Source organism: Lindgomyces ingoldianus, assembly GCF_010093535.1.
Source record: "Lindgomyces ingoldianus strain ATCC 200398 unplaced genomic scaffold BDR25scaffold_6, whole genome shotgun sequence".
In the NCBI taxonomy this organism is placed as follows: domain Eukaryota; kingdom Fungi; phylum Ascomycota; class Dothideomycetes; order Pleosporales; family Lindgomycetaceae; genus Lindgomyces; species Lindgomyces ingoldianus.
Window position 1 is genome coordinate 197,213 of NW_022985167.1, and position 24,890 is coordinate 222,102.

The 24,890-nt window shown below is 52.2% G+C and overlaps 7 protein-coding genes across 7 annotated transcripts; 3 read left to right on the top strand and 4 right to left on the bottom strand.

Annotated features, from left to right (window-relative positions):
- Positions 1-7,158: 7,158 nt before the first annotated feature.
- On the top strand, positions 7,159-10,420 carry BDR25DRAFT_310994 (uncharacterized protein; the record flags this gene model as incomplete). The annotated part of the gene is made up of 3 exons (XM_033691200.1): positions 7,159-7,451; positions 7,507-7,511; positions 7,542-10,420. 3 exons carry the CDS (start codon positions 7,159-7,161, stop codon positions 10,418-10,420), a joined length of 3,177 nt encoding a protein of 1,058 aa, XP_033551355.1.
- A 1,508-nt stretch (positions 10,421-11,928) lies between these two features.
- Positions 11,929-13,449, bottom strand: BDR25DRAFT_340328 (TPR-like protein). The gene is made up of 2 exons (XM_033693494.1): positions 12,779-13,449; positions 11,929-12,686 (listed from the first exon to the last, which is right to left on the bottom strand). Exons 1-2 carry the CDS (start codon positions 13,361-13,363, stop codon positions 12,303-12,305), a joined length of 969 nt encoding a protein of 322 aa, XP_033551356.1. The 5' UTR covers positions 13,364-13,449; the 3' UTR covers positions 11,929-12,302.
- A 108-nt stretch (positions 13,450-13,557) lies between these two features.
- On the top strand, positions 13,558-17,451 carry BDR25DRAFT_279832 (Adaptor protein complex AP-3 delta subunit). Its single transcript, XM_033687778.1, has 4 exons — positions 13,558-13,811; positions 13,881-14,580; positions 14,632-14,857; positions 14,910-17,451. Coding segments are annotated over exons 1-4 (3,270 nt in total). The 5' UTR covers positions 13,558-13,809; the 3' UTR covers positions 17,252-17,451.
- BDR25DRAFT_301235 (uncharacterized protein) lies at positions 17,450-18,682 on the bottom strand. The gene is made up of 3 exons (XM_033689531.1): positions 18,226-18,682; positions 17,956-18,085; positions 17,450-17,865 (listed from the first exon to the last, which is right to left on the bottom strand). The coding sequence occupies exons 1-3, from the start codon at positions 18,226-18,228 to the stop codon at positions 17,804-17,806; spliced, it is 195 nt and encodes a 64-aa protein (XP_033551358.1). The 5' UTR covers positions 18,229-18,682; the 3' UTR covers positions 17,450-17,803.
- A 114-nt stretch (positions 18,683-18,796) lies between these two features.
- On the top strand, positions 18,797-19,333 carry BDR25DRAFT_310997 (uncharacterized protein; the record flags this gene model as incomplete). Its single annotated transcript, XM_033691201.1, has 3 exons — positions 18,797-18,955; positions 19,060-19,186; positions 19,245-19,333. 3 exons carry the CDS (start codon positions 18,797-18,799, stop codon positions 19,331-19,333), a joined length of 375 nt encoding a protein of 124 aa, XP_033551359.1.
- An 807-nt stretch (positions 19,334-20,140) lies between these two features.
- Positions 20,141-21,317, bottom strand: BDR25DRAFT_310998 (uncharacterized protein; the record flags this gene model as incomplete). The annotated part of the gene is made up of 3 exons (XM_033691202.1): positions 20,141-20,491; positions 20,726-20,840; positions 20,980-21,317. 3 exons carry the CDS (start codon positions 21,315-21,317, stop codon positions 20,141-20,143), a joined length of 804 nt encoding a protein of 267 aa, XP_033551360.1.
- Positions 21,318-23,498: 2,181 nt separating this feature from the next.
- On the bottom strand, positions 23,499-24,147 carry BDR25DRAFT_301236 (uncharacterized protein). Its single transcript, XM_033689532.1, has one exon. It carries the CDS (start codon positions 24,040-24,042, stop codon positions 23,563-23,565), a length of 480 nt encoding a protein of 159 aa, XP_033551361.1. The 5' UTR covers positions 24,043-24,147; the 3' UTR covers positions 23,499-23,562.
- Positions 24,148-24,890: the final 743 nt, after the last annotated feature.

A 24,890-nucleotide genomic window follows, 5' to 3' on the forward strand; every position in this document is an offset into this window, starting at 1 on the left:
GGGTAGTGTACAACAAATAGACTGGCAGTACCCCATTCTACAGTGGCGCGGGATAGAAGAAGAGCCGTCTGGCTTTGTCGACTTGGTTGTGGTCGAGGACGATGAGCCAACCGATTCTCTGGCTGACAGCCCGTCCCTGCGACCCAAGCACAACAAACAGACTGGCTGGCCTATTTGCAGGGGTGTGGGATAGAAGTAGAGGATTTCAGGCTTGGTCGACGAAGAAATTAGGCGAGGATTTGTAACTCGTTCGGGTGACGGCTAAGTAGAGAGCAGCCGGCACTGCGTCTGCCACAAACTACTAGCGCTGGGAAACTCTGATATTTCTGGCTGGAGGTTCAGTGACACTATAAGAAGATAGGACCTCTCCGATCTCCCCGATGGAACCCTGGAAGGTCATGACAGAGCCTTACTTCTGCGAGCTATACTGGGTTAGCATGTGGCTTGACGCGTTGGAAGCGGGCAACTTCACCATGGTTGGTATGGAGTGACCTTTCCCCGAGCTCGGCAATGCAGCCGAACTCCAGTGACCTCGAGACAGGAGCTGTGGTTGATACTCACTCTTCACTTGCAATCCTCTGGGGATTTGCCTGTAGTGCTGCCGGGCTTAGTGAACGTCTCATCGTGGAGCCTTACATTTAATTAACAAATATTGGGGAACCGTGATCCGCGCCGGAGAATAAGGACTCAGATATGATATCCTCTGATCCTACGATTAGTACGGAAACAACGGTCTCACCGAACTCCCCTACTACTGGAGCGCAACGAACCCAGAATGGGAAGACGACAACACACTTTGCAAGTAGTTTATCACCGACCTTCTTTAGTCGATGTGCGGATCTTTCCAGGTTAGTAGGTCAGGGCTATTCATGTAGCGCTCAGGGGACAACAAGAAGAGCAATGCCCACAAGAAGCGAGAACAAGAGCCTCGGAAAGCAGAAGCCCAGGGACACGACCCTAGTATGGCTTCAACGCTTACTTGAGAGAAAGAAAATAGAAAGACCCAAGGACCAGCAGGGCATTGAAGTACCCGTGAAGCCAAAAAATTAAGAAATGGCTTGCGCATGGATCCAACGTGGTAGATATCAACGTTGTGCAATAACCGGCCGATGGCTTTCTTGAGGATTGTGTCCTTGATAACCTCAGAAAATCAATGCTCGACTAAAGCAGGGCCAATACTGGACCGCTCGCTTTTGCCAGACTGCAACAGCAGTCCCACGTGTCACAACCGTGTGACCAACATGGATAGTGTCTTTGTTGGCGACGCAGTATGCGACACGTCATGAAGGAGTGCCTGGATAAGACGTGGATCCTAAAGCACAACTAGGAAGGTTGGCTGATGGCGGGATATGACACCGGCCTCAACCCTAGGATGGTGGGTAGCCATTAAAAGCATCATCACGAGGAATGGCTTTTTCTCCTAAACTCAACATGACCCCTCATTGTGGCATCTGGTACTGACAAAGGTGATCTGGGAGGCCACAGTTTAATTACACGTAGGGCCCAACTTCTCGACTTCTTGACCTCTCAAACTTTTATGGAAAAGTTGGAGCCATCAGTAAAGTTTCGTGGCCGCCGCACCACAAGATTGACGTAGAGCCTAGTCTTCTGCGTGTTTGCTTTGGCACCTTCAAATGCTATCCTTGCGCTCTGTTGGTGGTGCCTAATTTTAGTGCTTCTTCGGACGGCCTTGGGCTCTTTCATTGCCGCTTTCATAAATTGGGGAAACATAGTCACAGAATCTGGAGGAAGTCCGATACTCTCCGTGACGGTAGTTCATCGCGCGTTAGGGCCGCTGGGGCGCGACGGCTGCCTGTCCAGGGTTTCGATGAAGGTGGATCTAGCTCGTCCTTTCGTTTCCGACACAAATACAGCAGGGCAGAGCAGCGAAGACACAAGGCAGAAGATGCGGCGCATCAACTTTACCCCTCAAGGAAGGCGACAAGCGCGACGATGCTCCAGGTGAAGACGCTCCCCTTCTCCCCGACGAGGCTCTGCCAGAAGCCGACGGGTGGGATACCTCGAGCAGCTGCCAGTACAGAAAGAACCCTAAATTGATGCTAACTAGCCAACCAGCGGTCGAAGATCCTGACTAAGATAGTATGCCGAGAGAAAGGACACCCGAAGAGGAGGAGAAGGAGTCGAGAGTTCGTGATTATTACTAGAGATGAAAATGGAGCAAGAACTCGCACCCCTCCGTTGGATATCTCGAGCCGAGCCGAGCGAAGCAAAGAAGAGAGAAGAGAGAGATAGAGGAACGATAACGCTAATGCTAAGACGCTCGATTCTGCCATCGGAGCGCCCCTCCGACGCACCTATCTTACGATTGTCCCTCATGACTCTCTCTCATCTCGGTGTTCTATCTTTCTGCACTGGGTGGTACAATAAACGTGGCAATCTCGTCAGACAACTGTCCAATTATGGCGGGTCGAATGACTTAAAGAATTGTACGACACCGCGATGGGTGGGATCTTTGGCTATAATTGGTCGATTGGAACCGGCATTGAGAGCTCGAGGAGTTGGTGCCTTGAGTGGGAGATATTAGTGAAGATGGTATTGATGGATGTCGACAGACCGAGAACTAAAATTTCATGGGAGTGGGAAGGAATGGAGAGTAAAAGATCTAGGATTTCATTATCTTTTCCTTCATATTCCTTTCTTTTCATTTCTTAGGGAATGATGGGATTGGTGGATGAATTGACTGGGCCTTATCGACATAACCATGGAGCGGGCAAGATTTCCAGAGGCGGTGATGAGAGTCGAGGTCTCCTCGTCCGAATACACGCTCAAATCCATGGAACAGAACGGTGCCAAGATCAGTCGACTTCTTAATTCATGAACGAGAAATATATGTACCAATACCAGATCCGCAGTCGACAGCCAGCGAGCAAGCTCTGCTGAAAGATTCCTTCTTGTCAACAAGATCATCGATGTCAAGTCGTGCGATCGATTCATCAGGTAAGTGTCCAAGCCTAACGGCAATCTATTTGGAACTGATTTGTCCATGGTCCTGGAATGGTCGGAGCCTTCCTTCATCTAAGTCGCCTTATGTCTGCTTACTGACTGTTCTCACTCAACTCAACACGACTAATTCAAAACTCAAGGATTTCTTTCGTTCCCCTCCCTTAGCTGCAACCGATCGAAAATCTAAAGCAAATAGGCTATGGGTTGTGTGTGGAATGACTGACTTGCTCTCAGAAAAGCAGATCAACATCAGAATGGCGGTAACCGTCAGCACTCACTTCATCCCCTCGTCGGATTCTGACGCCATTCATGCATGCAGGAAGAAAGAAGCGGGGAAACGAACAAACCGGTGATCGCATCGACGAAGGGCCGATGGAGAAAGGATATGTTGAGCTCGAGATACAAGCAGATGCAATATGGAGGCCGAAAAGATAGGCATTGACTTGGAAAGCGAGAGCAGCGAAATGAGAGATGAGACACGATTGAACTTTGGAGCAAATAACGAAAGCATGCAGAACACAACGCAGCGCAGCGAAAGCCCATCGGCAGGCTTTTTGAAACGAAGGCTTCAGACTCATCACGTGAATGCTTTGCGAGAAGTTGGCTCGGAAAGTTTAGGGAACGGCCGGAAAATTGACAACACTTGATACTAAGTAGGCCGCAATATTGGAGATAACGCATAGGGTACCATGCAATACGATGCGTTGGGATGCGGGAAGCGGCCCACCTTTGAGAAAACGACAAGAGCACCGCGAATAGCAACAGCGAAAACTAAGAGATCAGACTCCTGAAACTGAAAGAAGGCACACAGTAGCGAGAATAACCAACTTTGGCAATGCCGACGACAGAAGCGAAGCGCGCATTGTTTGGATGGATGGATTGAGGGAGGAAAAAGAAGATGGCAGTGAACTAATATTGCGGAAGCGAGCAAGGGCACACGCATAGGCAGATGGAGAGAAAAAGACATCTCAAAAAGTCTGGAAATGATGAGAATTGCAAAAATTTGACGTTAAAACAGGCAAGGGATGGGACTTCGCGCGAAAGAAGCAGGTAGTTAGTCAGCATTTCAGGGGGTGCGAGGAATGTTGAAGCGACGGCGAAGAGCGACTAACTAAGATGAGATGAACGAACCCGAAGGAAGAACGAGGTCGATGCATGAATAGAAGGGTGCCTTGATTGGGTATTAGGCTTCGAGGGAAATTTTCGACGACAATGCACAGAGTGCCACAACGGGTGGTGTAGCACTGCAGCTCACAAACTGTAGAGTCCTCAAACAACGACCCTCGGGATTCCGAACGAAGGCTCCACCACGATGGACACTCTTCAAAGATGCTTTGTTTAAGAACCAATGGAAAGCTTGTGTACAGTTTCGTTAGGCCAGACAGGGTCTGAGCAGAAGCAGCTCGGGCGTCGAGACGAAGCGAGGTGTGACTTTAGTGGGGAGGTTCCCCACGATGGTGTTTCAAAAATCTGACAGAAAGAAGTATGGATGACAGGTGTGTAGACGTAATGGTTCCAGAGTTGGGAAGAATGTTGGAAGCACGTGAAAAGACATGTGATGGATTGATTACGCGGAAAGCTGAGGAAGATTACGCGTTCGGGATTTGGAAGAGAAGGAGGTTTGAAGAGGAGGTTGGAGCAAAGGGACAAGAGGGGTAGAAATTGAGGGGAGAGAGGGCTAACGAAGACGGCGTCATGTGTTGTGGTGCAGTGCAATGTTTGTGGAACGTTGGCTGGATGAAGGGGAATCGTGGGGAGCCAGCCAGTAACGCCGGAAACGGCAGCATGCGAACAGTCGGCACTCGACAACCTGACAGCGCATCGGAGAGAGCGAATTCGACGAAAGGAAAAAAGAGATCACACTTGAAACCTTTTAAGACACGTTAGCCGAAAGAAGCAAAGCAGGAAGCGAATGTACCTGAGCTGCGAAGACGGCGTCCGCGTTCTTATTTCCTGCTAGAATGGATGCCGACAACCCTTCGCGAGCCTTGTGATTTCTTCAGAGCCTCGTTGGCCAATTGCTCGCGTATCTTAGTGTGTGGCTTGAAGGCGAGATTATCGAAGTTGTCGTCTTTGGTCGCTTGCGAAGAGCTGTGTGTTTTTCCCAGCCCCAGCAACGAGGTTGCTGAGGCGAGCCTCTGACGCCACTCGAAGCTGCAGCCTCCAGGAGTTTCTCGACGTCTGTGGCGGGTAAGAGGGTCTGTGCTGAATCGTGCCGGGTACGTTGGCGGCCACTGGTTGTTTGGGTGGAGGCGATTGCGATCTATGGCTCGGCTGCTCGAGGGCGGCCTGACGATGTCGTGGTGACTGCATGAAGAGCGGGTGGTAGTCTCCGGAAAAACTTTCGTTCGTATGCTCCAGTCTCGCGGCATGCCGCCGATTGTGTGGGTTGCGGATTGCTAGTGAAATATTGATCGAAAGAAGCCGGGGCGGCTCTGGTCCGCATCGGTGGCTGGTGTCGTTACCGAAATGCTGCCAGCTTGAGCGATTCCCCTGGAGCGGACGCTCACGGGAGCAGCCTGTCTGGATGCGGGTTCGGTGTGCCCCTACCAGGCCCGTTCTGCATTAACGACCCTAGTTACGGTTCATTGCGGGCGTTAGGTCAGTTTCTAGCCAGTCAAGCACGCACGATGGCCGCGATGTTAGGGAGACACAGAGCCGCTAAACCCCGAGAGGATGCAAGGCTGGGGCCCGCTGTTAAGGAGATGGTCGTCCACGCCGTCTTCATGTCGGCCCTTCTCCGAGCTCCCTCATCTGTCTTAATCACACCTGCCAGCAGAGGATGTGAACATGCGGTGTGTGGGAGGCGCAGGCGGAGTCGTGCTCGTGGTGCTGTGAGCTCACGCGTTGCCGTCTCGTTGTGGGCGCCGTGTTGCGCTGAGAGAGAACAAAGCCTCGATCAGCAACTTCTTGTTAGCGGGCAGCAGGCCTCGATGAGAGAGGTTGGAAAGGCCTATGTTTAGGAGTCCCCGGACGGCATGGCTCAGCAGGGTGGCGTTTCCGGCGATGCTCCCACCACATTGGCCCTTCAGAGGGTAACTTTTCTTTAACTCAGCCAAGCCGTTTTTGCAGCAGTGAGCTGGCGCTGGAGCTAGATCTACGGTGCGCCGAATGCATGCGTCAAGAGGCACCGTCAGATCCTTTTTGCAGCCTCCTATATTATCATCTTATTGCTGCTGCTCGTGGCGAAAAGCAACGCCCGCCGAGCACGTCCAGACTTCAAGGCTGGTGCAATTCCAGAATACACACGACATCACAGGCTGCGACCACTCCCTATCAAGCGACGGGCCGAGGGCCATACAAAGGCGTGATATTATTACTTCATTGGTAGATCTTTGCACGCGGGTGTTGGCGAGCTCACAGCGAACATCATCGGACGGCAAACTCCTTAATCCCATTCCGCGAGAACATCAACTTTTTGCCCGTGCTCCACAACTTCCTCCCTCTCCACGCCTCATCCTCTGGCAGCACTCTAGCCATCCTCGCGAACCCCTCTTCGCCGCCCGCGCTCGAGTCTCTCGTTAGTACCACGGTCGCTGGGCTTGTGCTGCATCGCTGCGTGCCTCTTGTGTCTGGTAAGTCGCTGCCCTGAACCCCCCCCTACGGACGCGGCAACCCGCCGCGCCGGAGAAAATCTGGACACATAGTCCCAAGGGCCGTCGTCGAGGCGGGATGCCGTGGGCCGGCAGAGCTTCTCAGGGGCTGCAATTGTCTCTCTGAAGCTGCTGTCGCTGTTGTGAGAGCCCTGGGCGCGTCAAGCACACCGCCAGACGAACAGATAGGTCTGACGTCTGTCTACCCTCCGTGGCTTGAACAGCAACGACCCCCAGTGCTCCAACGCTCCGCCTCACCACACCCACACTCTCCCTCTTCCCCGCTCTCTTCCTCCACGCTTCCAGTTCCTCCCGCTACGTCGGCCAGGGCTGCCCGCGACATGTACATTCGAGCCGCTGCTAATTGACCCCACTGGCAGACGCCTCCCCGAACGGCCCTCCTTCCTCACCCTTCCTCATTGACCGCGACCAAAGCCAGACGCGCAGCCACCTTCACCCTGACACTCGTTTTGTCAACAATCCCCACCACCCCTCCACCTCAACGCATGAACTACTAGTCTCCTTTCCGTAGCTCGACCCCGGCCCTGCCCGAGGGCCCTCCGACAACCTCTCCAGTCTTGCATTCACCCTTCCCGCCATCATGGGCAAGCCATTCCTGGGCAACATTATGGGCCGACGAAAGTCGTCCGGCAATGCGATCGAAGACATAGAGTCCACCTCCCCACAAGACCCGACACCTCCCACCGAGACGCCTGGCTCCAGCGGCGGCTTTCGGGTCTTGAGCCAGAAGGAAGTCGAGAAGGCCAAGCAGGAGGCTGCCCTTCGCAAGGTCGAGAAGCACATGAAGTTTGGCAGGTTCGGCGGCTTTGGCACCTCTGGTAACAAAGCACGGAACCAGTCATTCGATGATGATTCTCCCTCATCCTCCAAACGGTATGTATGCCATGTGCTAACCGATCATGGCAGTCTTGGCTAAACTTTGCGACAGCGATAGTAAGTCCAGCAGTGGGACCCAATTTTCAGCGTCACGCCCTTACAATGTAGGCCACTCCGGCTCTACGTCTACCCTGCCGTCGTCCCTCGACAACGATCCTAACGATAACATGTTTGCCAACCTCCCTCCTCGACCCCATGCCCCCCAGCACAACAGCTCGCCACATACTTTCTCGATGAGTGGCATGAGAAAAGCGCTTCCTGGTTCAGCGAAACCGAAGACGGCCGAGTCCAACACTAACTCCGGCTTCCCAAATTACAACGACTCCTCCACATCTGCGAGCCGATCTCGTGCCATGACAACGTCCAGTTATGCGAGCACGGCCATGCCGCCGAAGCTGGATGCCGACTTTGGCGACTTTGGGTTAGGTTCGGGTCTTGACTTTGGTGATGATATGTTCAGCAGCGTTGACAGGAAGAGCTCGCCAGACCATACTAATGATAATTCTACGGGCCGCTCCCTTCTCGCAGGAAAGCGCGCCTTCCAGGCGGAGCCCCTCAAGATCAACCCGACTTTAGAGGTCGACCCGCCACCAAAGTCGTGGGACAGTCGAGGTTCTGACGACAATCTCATGTCCTCGCCGACAGAAGACAACTCACCGCCACCAGTCCCGCCGCACAAGTACACGCAGTACACGGGGTATTCTAAAAATGCACAGTATGCACCTATCGCCTCTCAGAGCCCAGACCTTAGGGTGTCGAGTTCGTTCGAGGACGCGGATGCCAATCTAGTGCGTCGATCGTTTATGGCGAGGAAGTCCGCCGCGCAGGAGAGCTCACCGGAACAGCACTCCACCTCGATCTCGTCATCGGCAACGTCGCTGCAAACACCACTCTCATCCCGCTCCACCTCCAACAACACCACCCCAAAGGCGGCCCTCCGTCCAGCAGCTACTACCTTGTCCGAAGATGAGGACGACAACCTGTTCACACCATCCACGGTCAAGGATGCCCTGGTGACGAAGCCGGCCGCTCCGGTGCACAAAGAGAACGTCCCTCCACCACCTCCACCACCACCGGGCGAGCCAGGGCGGCGGGTCTTAACCCAGGCTGAGTTTCGAGCACAGCAGGAAACCCAGATGGCACAGCCGGTTGAGGACAGCTCAGATAGTGAGGACTACGATGATGAAGAGGAGGCCATTCAGAAGAGGGAGCAAGAGGAGCTAGCTCGGCGGAAGCGACAGCAGATGCAGATGGCCCGTGAGCACTTGCGACGTTCCACGGCAGTGCCTTCCGACCCAAATAGACCGGCTAGCCGTGCTGGAACCCCGTCCATGGGCTTTCCGTCCGAGACCTCGCTTCAAGCGGGTGAGTGGGAGGACGAAGACGTCCCACTCGCTATCCTCCAAGCGCATGGTTTCCCCAGTCGCAGCAAACCCCCAGTGCCCCCACCAAATGCGGCTCCCTCATATATTCGCTCGTCAACGCCAACGCTTCCAGATCGGCCCGCATCGGCTGGTGCGGTGAGCAATCGCGCTTCTCATGGGTATAGGCCTCCATTCGCTCGGAATCTTCCCGATGATCCGTATGCGTCCGTCATTGGAGGTGGACTAGTGAGGCCGACAAACCGAGAGTCTATGGGCTTCAACCGAGAGTCCATGAGCTTCAACCGAGGGACAGCATCCATCTATGGCGAGCCAACTGGAATGCCACTGTCAATGCCGTTGATGGGATATCCGGAACAACCTCAGCAACAATTTACGTCTTTGGTGGACCAGATCCAGCTACGTGACATGTCCAAGCCGAAGTACACCGGAGGGGCAACCAGCAAGACACCTAAACAGGGAGGACCGTTCACCGGTGCTCTTAGCTCCCAAATGAATGCTATGAACCAACCATTCAACCCGCAACGAATGTCCCAAATGCCGATGATGAATGGCATGAACGGCATGGGCGGGGGAATGATGGGGATGGGACAGCCCATGATGCCGATGATGAATGGCATGAACCAAATGGGCTTCCCTGCACAAATGCAGCAGCAAGAGCTAATACAGATGCAGCACATAATCCAAATGCAGCAAATGCAGCTTGCACAAATGAACATGCAGCAGCAGCAGCAGCAGCAGCAGCAGCAGCAGCAAATGGGCATGCTCCCTCCCCAATCCGTATCCCCGGGTCAAGGTCCATCCACACCTGGCGCCAATCCCATGTACCAACAAGCCAACCTCTCCCAAGGCTTCCTCGCGCCCGGTGGAAGCAACCAGCGTCCGATGTCGGTTTTGTCCAGCTCCGCCGGAGGCCCGCAGTTCCAACCTCGTCCTTACTCAACCCCAACTCCAATCGCCGCCGGAGGACCCAATCAGTTCCAGCATCAGGCGTCGCCGTCTATGGGGGGCATGGGTCAGGGGGGCATCCCGTCGTCCCAGATGCAGCATATGTCCATGTACATGCAAGCACCCCCAATGCATCACGGAGGGGCCAACAACACGGGGTACACTCCTTCCATAGCTCCGTCGGAACGCTCTAACATTGGTCTGTCTGCTAGGTACCGCACCGTCAATACAGCCGCGAATACCAACAGCATGTACCTCAGCTCCACACCCAGCTTAGGCCATCTGGATGCCGTGTCAAGCGTAAGCAGCCAGACACTGCAGGGCCAGGCTTCTGGTGGCGCTACTGTCACCCCCAGCAACAACAATCCCAATATCAACCAGTATTCCACTCCCTCCGCTATCGCGGACCAGCCATCGCTATTCCTGCAGCGGGAGTCAACTAGTGCACCGGTTAAGGTCAAGGGGATTTTGAAGAAACCAGGTGGTCAGGAGAAAGCTGGAGCTGAGGATGAGGATGAGGATGACTGGGATTCGTTGGCAAAGAGGAAGGAGAGGTTTGCCGGGGGAAAGAAGGGTGAGGGGGAGGGCATTGGAATGGGAATGGGGCTAGAGGTCGAAGGGGGAATGATTCACTAGGTCAGGTGTTAGGTGGTAGCCGGACAGTCATCCGGACAGTCGTGAGTGCTAGTGGTTTAATGGTGGCATTGTAATAGGCGTTTTCTACCGGGTTTTTATGGCTGGAGAGTGGGTCTAGACTTTGGGCGGGTTTTTAGGCTGGTGCATGCATAATGGCTGGCGATTCTTCTTTTGAGAGATGGAAAACAGAAATTAAAATTTGTAATTATAATACATTCTCTTCAAGCCTTTGTATACACCCCTTTTCCTGCTATTGAAATGTGTGCGTAGCTCCTATGCTGAGGATACTTATGTCTAGCCATTCGGGCTTGGATTTTAGAAACGTAGAAAAGCAACAGGGCGTTTTCTGGGTTTAGGACAGGGGCAGGGGGGTAGAGGGAGGTGTAAGGAAGTAAGAGAGAAGAACGCACACATGATAAGTAGTTAAGTATTAATATATCAGTATCTTATTGTCTGCGTGTGCTTCCAAGTGCCAGGCGTGCAAGAGCGTTGGTGCTCGAGCTTAGAAACAGCAGCAAAGAGGAAAGAAAGCAGGGCAGCAAGGGAAGGAGCAACGCGGGTAGCTAATAAGGTAGAGAAAGAAATCCACACAAGAAAGAGAAAAAAATAATTTATTCCCCCCCCTCTCTCCCCTTCCCACCCCCTAAATTAGGCTACTGCTTTCCAAGGGACGCGGCTTCTGCTTGTAGCTATGGGGGAACACGTCTTGGAGTTGTCATGCAGATAGGAACTGTCATAGGGGTTTAAGGACAGACTTGTAGGTCTGTAAGAAGAGGGGAAGAGTGTGGAAGGTTTGGTGCATTGTCTTGGGTGAGGCGAGTTCAGGGCTTCCAACGGGTCGTACTACGGTCCGTATAAAGTGAACCGTAATGGTCACGTTTAATACGAACGTGCTGAGTTCGTGAGCCGCACCGGACGTTAATGATGTCCCAGGTACAGTACGTAGTACGGATTGTATTACCCTTCTATGAGGTTTGTATGGCGATTCTAGAGGAGTAGAAGGGCAGCAGGCTTATGCCGCAGATTTACCGCTCCTAGAAGAGTATGGCAGGGTAGTCTGCCTCTGGCTCTGCTGTTAGTGTCATGAGCAAGGCTCTTGGGGCGCTGCGAAGGTGGTAGAAAGCTATAACTGTATTGTTCAGGACCTTCTAAGGGAGCGTAGGGTTAACTTTGGCTTTGATTTCCTTACTCTGCTAGCTACTAGTTGCGAGTACATGAAGTGTTTTAGCGCAGCTAGTTGTACAGTGCCTAACAATTAAGGCTATTTAACTCTAGAAGAACTAGGTACAGCGCAAGATAGTAAGCACCATGCTTTTAGATCTTAATCATGCATCTCTAGAGACGTATAATCTAAGCTATTTTAACAAGAGTACAGCGTACTTTAATCAAATTGTACTACTTGTACAGATCACGTGAGCTGTAACAGTTACAATACGTATACCTACCCCTCCTCCTCCCTGTCGTACGAACGTACACAAAATCTCACCCGTACAGGCCTCAAAATCGCCCAATCGTACAGTACTACGCCTCGTTGGAAGCGCCGGGCGGGTTGCTTTTTTGTGCTTCGGAATGGGTTGCATTGGTAGCTGGATGGGATTGGGTGGCTGGTGGGTGGGATGTTGGTCGGTGGAAGGTTGGTCTGATATTTTTAGGGTAGTGGATATAATTCCAAGTGGTAGACCTAGAGATCTAGAAGTGGGAAGGAGCTGGGCGAGGGTCTGAGGGTACAATAGCGTCTTAGGTTCGGTAAGAGCACACTGTAGTACTGTCGACATCGATGTCTTTGCAAGAATGGAGGTGAAGACGGGTATATTGGCTCTTCCTGCTCAATTCCACCTCACATTAAGCCCCTCTCTACGCTCAACTTTCACTATATATCTCCCTACCTCTCCACCTTCCCGTCGCGATCCAGCAACTCCCTCGCCGCAATCACCTCAGCCTCATCATACCCCGTCCACCCCTTCTTCCCCGACGCGTACTGCCGCACGATCTCAGCGAGTTTGCTGGTCGCGAGTTCTTCGAGCTTCTTGACGGTTTCGAGTTTGAGGGGCGGGCTGTCGTCGTCATCGGTATTGTGGTTGCGCTTGGACTCTGGTGAGGAGAGGAGCGGGATGATTTTCTTAGTGACGAGTTTGAGGCCGTAGAAGCCGCGCAGGTAGGAGTCGTTGAGTTCGATGGCGCGGCCGAAGTGCCGGAGGCTGTGGGATAAGGTGGTGAGGGTTGAGGGGACGGTGAGGTAGTGGAGGGTCGCTATTTGGGCGTGTGCCTAGAGAGATGGTGTGTCAGCCTCGGGATTGTGAAGCTTCAACTATTTGGATGTAATGGAAGAAGGTTTTCGGTTGGCTGGACAGTACTCACACTCCACGCGTTTGGCGTAACAAGCAACACCTCCTCCAAACAATAGACCGCCTGCGCCCACGCCCCCTGCTGTGCATACAAATCGCCCAACTCAGCCCACGCCTCCGCATCCGTCGGGCTATTCTCAAGCAGCACCGTCAAGGCCGTCACGGCATCCGCCGTCCGCCCCAGACTCTTCAGAACCGCCACCCTTCTCTTCCTAATGCTGAAATTCGTCGGGTCCTCCTTGAGGATCTTCTCATAGCTTTGAAACACCTTCTCGAGCTCGCCAGGGTTCTTGGCGAGCGCTTCTTCGTAGATGCCGCGGAGAGCGATGATGCGTTCGTTGGTGTCGCCGAAGCGGGTAGTGAGGCGGGTCAGGATTTGGCGTGCGGATTTGTCGTCGCCGGTGCGGAGGGCGGCAAAGAAGAGGTTCTCGTGGATGGTCCATGTTTCGGGGGATTCGCGGGAGAAGAGGAGGGAGAGCGGCCAGGGCAGCGAGGATATGGGCGTGGAGGAGAGGATTGGGGGGGCCTTTTGCGAGAGGGCCAGGGCGGTGCTGGGGGAGATTGTGGACGGCGGGGTCAGTAGATTTGCCTGCGCCATTGTGAATATGGAGAGGTTGAGATAGAGGGAGAAGAGGAGGGGGATTGCCGGGGTATATGCAGATTCAATGAGTGGACGGGTGCTGGTGAGGCGCGAATTACAACCCTAAAGGGCAGTCCAAGCTTCTTTCGGCGGCACTGCGGCTCTTGGTGGTTGCTCCGGCCCGCAGCCGCATCTGCTGGAGCACGCCAACATTCACATCCACCCACTCCGACGAATCTCTTTCACTTCCTCACGTCCTTTTCACCGCGTCCTTTTCACTGCATCCTGGGGGATGGGAGAATATCAGAGAAGCTGAACGATTCTCACCCCCCTGCTCGCTTCATGTTATACCACGTCCGGTGATGACGTCCGCTGGCTTTGCGCGATACCGCCCACCTGCCCCTCCTCGACTGCCCACACCCCCCCGTAACCAGCTCTGGGAGACGGTCTGAGCTGCCCCCAAAATGTAGTCATGTCCCTCCAAGCCCAAGCTCATCTGCAACCCCTACCCAAGGCTTCATTCTAACACTTCCAGGTTCGAGAAATCCCTCTACGACCTCATCCGCGGCCTGCGCAACCACAAAGGCACCGAGAAAGAATACATCGCCTCGTCAATCAAAGAATGTCGCCAGGAAATCCGCACAAACGACATGGACCTCAAATCTACGGCGCTCATGAAACTCACCTACCTCGAGATGTTCGGGCATGACATGTCCTGGGCCTCGTTCAATGTGCTGGAGGTCATGTCTAGCCCAAAGTACCGGCACAAGAGGACCGGGTATTTGGCTGCGGTCCAGAGCTTTAGGAGGGACACCGAGGTGCTGATGTTGGCCGAGAACCAGCTCAAGAAGGATATTACGAGTCCTACGCCTACGGTTATTAGTTTGCCGCTGGGTGCCATCCCGCATGTTGTGAACCCGAGTATGGCAAATTCGATCCTGGGTGATTTGCTGCCGAGGCTGACGCACAGCCATGCCGTGATTCGGAAGAAGACGGTCGTGACGCTGTATAGGCTCGCGCTGGTGTATCCGGAGACCTTGCGGCCTGCCTGGCCGAAGATTAAAGAGAGGTTGCTGGATGATGGCGAGGACCCCAGTGTGACGGCTGCTATCGTGAATGTGGTCTGTGAGCTGGGGTGGAGGAGGCCGCAGGACTTTCTGCCGTTGGCGCCTAGGCTCTTTGATTTGTTAGTCGAGGGCGGAAATAATTGGATGGCGATTAAGCTCATCAAGCTTGTAAGTTTTGGGCATGTCGGAGGAGCAGCCCATGGCTGATCACTGCTGCAGTTTGCTACCTTGACTCCCCTCGAGCCTCGACTGATCAAGAAACTCCTTCCACCTCTAACCAGAATTATTCGAGAAACGTCAGCCATGTCATTGCTGTACGAGTGCATCAACGGCATCATCCAAGGTGGTATCCTGGCCGCTGTCGAGGACACAGCAGAAGGGGAAGAGGTGGCCAGACTATGCGTCGGCAAGCTCAGGGGCATGATGATAGAAGGCGATGCGAACTGTAAGCTAAGCTTCGTAACATTGACTATTTCAAATTTCTTATTCCATTGCAGTAAAATATGTCGCCCTGCTTGCCTTCGACAAGATCGTGCGATCGCATCCACATCTCGTGTCTCAGCAGCAAGATGTCATTCTCGAGTGCATCGATGATGCGGATATTTCGATACGCATGTGCGCGCTAGATCTAGTAGTGGACATGGTGAATGCTGATAATCTGACTGCAATTGTTGGGCGACTCATGCGCCAGTTGCGGAATGCGCCTGTGGCATCGTCGTCGGACGATCCTGCCAACGATCGGGGACCAGCTGCTGGTGTTGTTCCATACGCCGAATCAGACGACTCGGATGCGGAAGAATCGTTGCGAGCTGCGGAGCAGACATCGAACCAGCCACCGCCTCTTCCCGAAGATTACCGCGTCAGTGTCATACGCAGGACACTCGAAATATGTTCTCGCGATACCTACGCTAACATCACCGACTTCGAGTGGTACATAGACGTTCTAGTCCAGCTCGTCCGAGTCTCCCCAGCCACCAAAACCACATCTACAGTCGACTCAAACGATGACGATGCCCACTCCTCCGACGTCGGCCGCGGCATTGGTCGCGAACTCCAAAACGTGGCCATCCGCGTGCGAAGCGTGCGTTCTGAAGCCGTCGAAGCTGCACAATCCCTCATCGCCATCGACCGCCGAGACCATATGTTCCCCGCCTCCGGCAACGGCGGACAATCCGTGCTCGAATACGCGGGTTGGCTGGTCGGGGAATACGCTACCCTTCTCACGCGTCCGGAGGTGGTCATGACGTCTCTTCTGCATCCAACGAGTGTGCAACTCCCGGCGAGGATACTTGCCGTGTATATCCAGGCTATACCGAAAGTATTTGCGAGTCTCAGCGGCAACGAGCAAATTTCTTGGACCCCAGAACGCAAAACACTAATCACGTTGCTCATGTCACGCATCATCCACTTCCTAGCCCCACTATCTATGCATCCGGATCTCGAGGTCCAGGAACGTGCGGTCGAGTTCTTGGAACTCTTGCGTTTGGCTGCCGAAGCTGCGGCTGGCACACCTACCTCCAACCCCGAATCCTCAAGCTCTTCTGAGTTCGTAGACCCTCCGCTGCTGCTAACGCAAGCGATTCCTGCGCTCTTTATTGGTGCGGACTTGAATCCTGTGGCACCTGGTGCACAGAGGAAGGTGCCGGTGCCGGAAGGGTTGGATCTAGATGCGCCGATAAATCCGCATTTAGCAAGCCTGCTGACACAGGCGGAGGTGGAGGTGTGGGGGGAAGGGGACGGGGAGGAGGAGGAAGGGGATGGGGTGTGGGCTGCGTATAGTGAACCCCCAAGCTCAACATCAGCGTCATATGATACCGCAACTCTCACGGCGGCTGAGCGCCTCGATGCTAGCGCAAATGCCCTCGCAACTGCTAAGGAACAATCGCAATCGCACTCGAGCTACCAAAACGCCGCGGTAGAAGAAGAATACCTCGATCCTGATATCATCGCGCGCCGGAAACAGGAACGGAGAGAGCGGTATAAAGACGATCCTTTCTACATCGATGCTGAGAAACTTGGGGGTTTGGGGCAAGGGCAGGGGAGTGGAGCTGTTACGCCGCTTGGGAGGATTGTGAGAGCGGGGGGTGAGGAGTTGGATATTGATGCTATTCCGATTATGGATTTAGGGGTCGAGCTGGAGGGGATGCAGGGAGGGATTGGAGGGGGAGGGGGGTTGGGGATGGGGAGAGCAAGGAGTCCGAGGAAGATGAAGAAAAGAGTTGAGATTATTGGGGATGAGACACTGGGTCCAGAGATGGACGACCAAGCCACTTCTGCCACTGACACCTCGAGAGATGACATCGTCCCGCCACCCTTATCTAAGGCTAAGAAATCCCTCCTCCAAGTCGACTCCTCCGCCCTCGGATTGCTGTCTCTCAACGACACCGATGACGACAGCACCTCTCATCGCCAAATTTCGAGGCTGGAAGTCGAAAGGAAGCAACAAGAGGATGCAGAGATAAAGAAAGCATTAATGGAGGTGGAGAAATTGAGATTGGAGATGCAGCGGGCGAGCGAGAGGCTGGAGGCGAGGGGGGAGGTGGTTGTGAGGAAGAAAAAGAAGAAGACTGTTAGGAGGGTGGGTGGTGAGGACATGGAAGATGGAGGTGGGATGGGGGATGCACAGGGTAATCGGGGAGGCGAGGGGGAAGGGGGAGAAGGAACAGTAGTAAAGAAGAAGAAAAAGAAGAAGAAGGTCAAGGGCGAGGGGGAGGGGGAGGGGGAGGGGGAGAGGGGTGGTGTGGAAGGGGGTCTGGGGGATAAGGATGAGGATACGATTGCGGAAGGTGTGGTCAAGAAAAAGAAGAAGAAGAAGAGGCTGGTTGTTTTGGATGAGTGAGATTTAGGTCGGGCTCCTTTTCGAAACAACACGAAAATGGATGTTCGAGGGGCTGCCTCGGGTTGGGGAATTGGATCGCTGCCGAGGTCTGACTCTCAAGCGAAAGTATTATCTGTAATGATTCCCCTGATAGACAAAGATATTAACGATACTGTCCCCAGCGAAAATACGAACGTCACTGTCGACGGATCCAATGGATGAAGAAAAGCAGCTTTACATTGAGTGTGTCTGGTATCCCATGAAACCCACCCGCCATGAACGCCGGTCCTTTTCCTAGCACATGCAGATATGATGTGATACTAAACATACAAAATATCTCCCTGGCCTTCTACTATATATCGACCCATACATGCTCCATCGCCAGGACCGCAAAGTATCTCACACATCTCCTCATCTCATTTCTTGTCTATCCATCGCATCCCATGCCAGTCCGAACAATCCCATGTCCAATTTGCCGAGTCGCACGCGAGAAGTAGGATTGATGTCGGAACGGCCCGAGAGCTATCGAGTGTCGAGTGTAGACATGGATGTCTCTAGAATGTCTTAGAATGTCTAGAAGAACAGCCGCAGAAGCTCGAAGATCAAGCCACCACAAAGTACAAATGCGAGGACCACTATTCATCAAATTAGCCTTCTAGCCCCGCACTTTAAACCCCCCAAACTCCAAACCCCGGGGAATAAAGGGGGAAGCGGTTCAGGCGTACCTATCCAACCTTTACTAATCGGCGCTTTCTGGTCTGTAGCGCGCTTCGTGGTGCTCACGGGCTTTCCCATCTTGGCTTCTTCGCGGCGGGCGAATTTCGCGTTGGCGGCGCGCTGTTGGGGTGTTTGTGCCTGTGGCGGAGGGGAGGGTTAGAATCGAGGGACAGGGAGTTGGGAGTGGTGTTTGGGGGGATGAAAGCGGGGAGTCATGGTAAAGGGAGTGGAGGAGAGGGTGGGAGGTGGGGAGGTGGGTAGTTATTGGAGGAATGTACCATTGTAGGGGTGGGTGTGTGTTGGCTCTAGGAGGGAGGCTAGATAGATGGAATGAATGCGGGTATGCGCTGCGTGATCGTCCGAGAGAACAAGCGAATTGGGTTCACTCGGTGGCTGGCGAGGGCGCGGTATGGAAATCCCGGTGTCGTGCTGAGTGCGTGTGTGTGGAGAAGGAAGGAAACGAACCGGAACCAGAGTTCTTGGGGAACGTTGAAGTGATGCAAGGTGTTCGGAACAGAGCTGCTAATTGCGCACGGACTAAGAAACCAATGCGGAGGAGCCTCGGAGCGGAGGTGCCGTGCCGTGACCCTGCTCACTTAACTTATAGAATCTGAAAACTCGAATCTGGTGAAAGAGACTGCTTTTATAAGAGGGCTTTGGGTTTGGAGACACGTTGCACGTACAATTGGGAGTCACACCTTTTTTCGAGGAGTTGCGAGCGCTTTCTGAGGATACTTCACAAGAAGCGCAGGTGGACTGAGGAAAAGGCAGGCAGACAGGGAGATTTGCTGGTGCCTGAGACAAGACGGACACGACAACACAGAGAAGGAAGGCAGGATGACGCGCATCATGGCTGCAAGTATACGACCACTGTTATCGAACCCGAGACGGATATCAATGGCAATGACGTCGAGAAGAACATATTCGACGCCACCGCACTCTTCGTCGCAACATCCACAACCACAAGCAAGCCATTCCCCAACAGAGCCACGGCAGCCTTCCCGTGCGGTACGTTGTCCCCTCAAACTCACTCCAGCCCCCCGAACTACCGACTTCCCCTCAAACTTTACACCCATGGAAAGGCAGGCACACGACTGACATATGGTTGGCAGGGCACGTTCTACAAATCCTTCGGCTCCCCAATTCTGAAAACTTTTCTTGGCGCATTGTTCACATATCAGGTGATATATTGGTCGTGGTTGAAATTGGAGAGTCTGGAGACGAAGAAGAACTTGGAAGGTGAGTGAGTGCGGTAGAAATATACGCGGTTTGTGGATGTGGGCTAATGTTATTGTAGATGAGATAAGGGGGTTGGAGACGGAGTTGGTGGTGTCAATTAGGGAGAAGAAAGGCGGCGGGGAGCATGAACATAAAGACAAAAAGTGATGATAGTGGTTTCGGGTTGGTAGTGAGCTTGAGAGAGGGGCAATGCATTTGATACCCTGGGATGGAAATATGTATGATAATGTTGCATTATTAAAAGAGCGGGATAACAAAAAATGTCTGGATTCTCGCCACTTCAGTTGAACCGGGTACCCTGGCGGACATTGCCAGTCGAGATCGGAAACATGAGGTCGTCCTCATACCCTCCCTGACCGCTTTTTCTCCCTACATCGCCTGTCCTGAGGTTGAACTCGCGTGGTAGAAGGAGCAATTTTCTCCACAGCTCTTTCTTCGCAGTCAGCTTGCTCTTCAAGATATCCTTCACACTCCTTTTCTTCCTTTTCTGCCTCTCTCACTCTTTACTCTTGATATCTTCAGATCTCCACCCCACTGCTCTTGAGTGTTTCTGGGCTTGTAGTTGACTTTCTTACATGGTAGGCAACCTTGCCATAGCCTTCCCTCTCACTTTTATCGCCTTGGCTAGCTTATTCAAAGTAGACAGCAGGTGAAGCTTGTCCAGATCGTACGTCCTGGTAATCTTTCCAACATCTATTTTCCTCATTTACTGCCGTTCGACCTCTCTACGAGCATGTCTTGATCCACCCACCACTCACCCAACTCCTTCAGCTATATACTCCAGCACCTTCCCAGCATACAAGTACACGATTGGAAGTCCTACCTGATACCCTTCGCACACTCTCCTCCCATCACAATTCTAACACCAGCAGCAAGACAATCGACCGGTCCGACGGGCAACTACATCCGAACTCATATTCTCTATGCCACGCCGTCCATCCCACTGTGCAAGATTTACCCCGCTTCCCCTAACCACATTAAAGACACTCCCGCTAACCCTGCTTTTGGCGTGCTGCGTTCTCGCATGCGTTGGACCACTGCGCCGACCAGTTGCGCAATAGCACACATGAGGTCCATCTCACTGACCACATTCGAGAGGGCCCCGGCGGCGAGGTGGTAACAGATTAGGTGAAGGTCTAGGGGTTGCATTGACACCGTCTCTATGGGTGACAGGGGAGGGCAACCCTCGAACGTAGGCAACTGCAATGTATGCATCCCGGCAACCACACGCTTCCGTAATTCTAGCCTCCCAAGGTTACTTTGATTGCCTAATTCCTGGCTCTCAAAGATAGACCCTCTTCTCCTCTATCAAACCAACATCTAAGAAAATTGCATACTTTCCAACCATCCGCACTGCCGCCAAGATGTTGCAACTAGTGCAGGCCATAGGAGACCCTAGAGCACAAGCTGCATCGACGACGTCACTCCTGCTCTTAAGTCAGGAATATATGGACCCGCGGAATTCGTACATACCGTTGTACCTACCAATAGACTTCAGCTTCTCAGTGTGAAGAGGAGAGGTGCCTACCAGAGACATACCCTGAGCATATGGGATGAAAGCTTGTCACCAATGCAGAAGGCGCGCCGTCTCTCTCCCACAAGCAAATTCTTGAGCCGGAAACCTTTGGGGCAGGAGTCGCAGTCACGACACTCCCTGTTGAAGTGGTCATCAATTACTGCCAGTCAATAGGCTTGTGAGAACAGGGAGAGGCTGATGACCTCTGTGGGTGTTTGGAGGTGGAGAGTCCGGTCGGGCTTAATACACCAGCCAAGCGTGAACGGTCGATAATTACTTAACTTGCCCTCTATAAAGGTGGACAGGCGAGAGAGTATGTCGAAGAGCCTGGCCAACGCTGATGAAAGCCTCAACTCTATAGACCCCTCCAAACATCGACGGTTTCCCGATCTCCTGTCCACTTTCCCATTTCGCGTTGTCACCCTCCAACATCTCAGCATGGAATGCAAAATTCTGTGCGGGTTCGTCCCCACGTTCCCTAAGACCTGGATTCGGCATGTCCAGGCGAATCAATACTTGGTCCCAATCTTTCTGGTCACTATCGCTGTGTACTTCTGGTTCTGCTCTCGATTCGAAGAAATTGATGGGATTCGGGATGGTTCGCAAGTGGGTCATCGATGGTTATGGTCTTCACGCTAATGCGAACTACACCACGATGTTCTAGTTTCCGCGGCTGCTTATATGAACTAGGTGCTAGCAAAATCGCTGACGAGGTCCAAGTCGACGTTATCGAGGGCAATTCTCAAGCTGGAGCAGATTGGAAGATGTTGCAAATGACTTTCACTCACATCAAAGATACGATCCTAGAAGGCATGCAACCCGACAACCCCCTCTCTGCCAATTACGTCATGATGAAGTTTTATTGGGGAGAGAAATTCATGCTGCCATGGATGTTTGAGTGTCAAGACATAGGATACCTACGACACCAGAAGCATCTAGATGACAGTCACCAAGATATATGGTTTCGTCTTTCTTATATGTCCTTGCTACATATCTGGTAGACTTGCTCATAAAACTTAACAAATACCTCTGAAATGAATACAGCAGCATAGCCCTAGGGATATCCTCAAGTCAGGCGTCATGAAAGAGCCCTAGGATCCTGTCAAGAAGACCCTCGTACTAGAGCAACAGCCACGGTTTATGGATATTCGGATATCAATGAGTTTCAAGGGCCCGCCTGAGGATTTGTCCGAAACCGCTTTTTTGCTCGTTGACATGGAGGGGGTGGTTTCGCTACGACTTTTTGATCGGGCCTGCAAGCTCGGAAGTGAACTTTCCCAGTTAGGCAAACGATAACGAGTTCCATCGATCACCTAGCATTTGTGTCTGAATCAATTGTTAATAATAAAAACCCCGATCACCGTCACACCACACCAATTTCAACACGACAATCTCAGAATTCCTTGGTATCATGGCCTTATCCACCCTTCTCTCCCGACAACCCTCCACATTTCAGGAACCACTATCTCTCCAAAATTATCTGGTAACTATGCCGCTACAATGCTCGACAGTGGATGGTAGAGTTTTAGTGTTTGCAGTTACGGAGCTCTCCATGCTCTAGCTCTCTATTGTTCCTGCCACCTACACTCCTTTGACCTACTGCTGCCCAGCCACGCCACCTGCTGCAGCCAAGAGCTATTGGTGGCCTTAAGTCACATAATGGGTTCATCTAGTACTATATAAACCCGTAGTTGCCCTCCATTAGCAATCAATCCAGTTCCTCATGCCTCAGGTGCTCCTCCTAGCTTCACAGTTATGAGCCCGGCAATCGCTTGCTAGTCAATCGAGCTGTTTTCAAACCTATACTAGGGAGAGCTCCTTTGACGCCCTGCGTACAATTGTGACCTCTTTGTCACGCCCTACTACCTCAAAGTCGCTCTTTTGCAGCACTTTAGGTATCTTTTAAGACTAATCAGTCACCAATCTTGACCGATCGAATAGCATATATTTTTTATATCCCTGCATTATAGCCATGAATCTCCCGCTGTTGCTTAAGATATCGATGACCTTGTAACGGCTTCTAGAACCTAGTCTGCTTCTTTACCCTCTATTCCAAGGTCTGCAAAGCGTTGATTCATCGTTCGGTGGTCGGAGTAGAAGGTTTAAGCAGTAAAGATTGTATTCTAAACGTCTTGCGATAATCGGCCAGAGAAACACTTTCTAAGAGTTTCTCGGTGCTCTTCTAGAAACGGTCAATTTAGTTGCATTTTACGATACATTGCAATAATTATCTAATCCATTCCACGCCACGTCTATACCCAATATAGCATACTCTCTAAAAATAACTGTGGCTCTTATCCCTACTGCCGCCCTTGTTCAATGTGTCCTTTGTCGTGCCGCAGTGGGAAGCCCTGCTACATCTGTCAATCCTCTGTACAACTCACAACAGCAACTCGATAGACATAGACAAGGCAAGTTAGATCTTAGCAAAAGGAGTCCCTCCAGGTGTTCCCCTCATCTTTCGCTTTCTTGCAGGTTATGGCGAGGTTTCTCGGTCAACTCTCCATCATCGTGCACGCGGCCGAAGGTCGATGCTAGTTAAGACGCAGGACCAACAGTACTTCCTTTGAAAAAGATATTAATAAGGTAATTACAATATTTATTGTTACAAGTTTGCAGCAGAAAAGACGCCATACCAGCAGACGTGAATCGGGAAAGATAGTACTTCCTAACAAAATTTCTAGGGAATTACCGCGGGAGTAGGTGCAAATTATGCGGTTGATGACTTTGTCGGCAATCGAGAGTAAAACATGCTCGTCACAATTGCGGCACAGAGATACGAGCATACTATAGCTGTTGTTTTCTTCTGTAGTTGTGTAATGTCCTATGTAATTTACAGCACATTTCTTGTGTAGACACGTTACCGCTTCCCCTGCTTCTCCCTAATATTAACACCAAAGACATTCAGCTGTGCTCGGCTCCCCCTTTCTACAGGTCTTAAATCGGGGTCTTTATTCTTCTCTTTAGCCTTTTGTCTCGCCTTGCGGTCACGCCACCGCTCGAGCCAGGACATAGCTTTTAGACGCTCATCTTCTTCGCGCTGCTCGGCTGTCACTGGCGCACATACAGCGTTGATTCTGGCCGCGATCGCCTCGTCGCTCGCTGCTCTTGTCTCGTCGCTCGCTGCTCTCGTCTGTGGTGTCTTGGTCGCCCAGAATGGCGGTGGCAGATTCTTGATGTAGTCGGCATAAGATTCTTTGGCCGCTTGTGATTCCTGAGTTGTTTGTGGTTCTTGGGGTGCTGTAGGATCTTTTGGGGTTGCATCGCGGAGGTCTAAGCGGGCGACTGAGGTCTCCTGTTTGAGGTCGGCAGTCGCATTGTGGGTATTGTTAGGGGGCATATGGGACAATTTCACGAAGGTTGCGAGTGGAGAGATTATTGAACGAGTGTATTTGAGTACGCGGGGTTGTCCTGCGTGCCACTGTTTTGGAAGGAAGCTTGGAGCGGGGCTCCGCTGCGAAATCTCTCGGAGAAAACCTAATGCACATGTCAGCAGTTTTCTCAATGACTCTGGTGATCCTATCCTATTATGAGAAGGCTGACGCACAGCCACAAGCTGCTGACCACATCACTTCGCCAAGGTTATTACATAAGTTTTGATACCAGTATATCGTCCGTACGGATCTTGATTGGCGTCGGGCATTGTAGTTTCAGCTACCGACTAGGGTTGCGTCGACGCATAATCTCACTTGTTACGGCTACCACACAGTCTATACTCGCTGGCTAATGGACTGGTAATGTTGCTTACCGATCACTGAAGATTACAATGGTATGTAAAGCCGTCTTTGGTCGGTGTGCACCCTAGGAGACTGAGGTGTCTTTGAGAAGCCGAATAAGCCGCTCTCCTGGAGTCGGCGTAAAGAATATTAAACAACTAACGTCAGTCACTGCGACGCGAGACACACACCGTAGCAAGACAAATCACAGGTACTTTAGATCTAGAAGACTCTAAAGCTCTAAGCACATTAAATATCCTATGTTGTTTACAGTAATAACCTTTTATACTCCCTTAAGAACACTTCTTATATTAGTAGCTCTAAAATTATAATTAACGTACTTTATAGGCAAGTTGCTCACACACCTGAGTTGCTTACTTTTGCCAAGACCCTACTAAACCACCCTTCCTACACTAATGCATTCCCCACAACACTACTTAGACGCGCTAAAAGAACATTAGATACAGCTTAC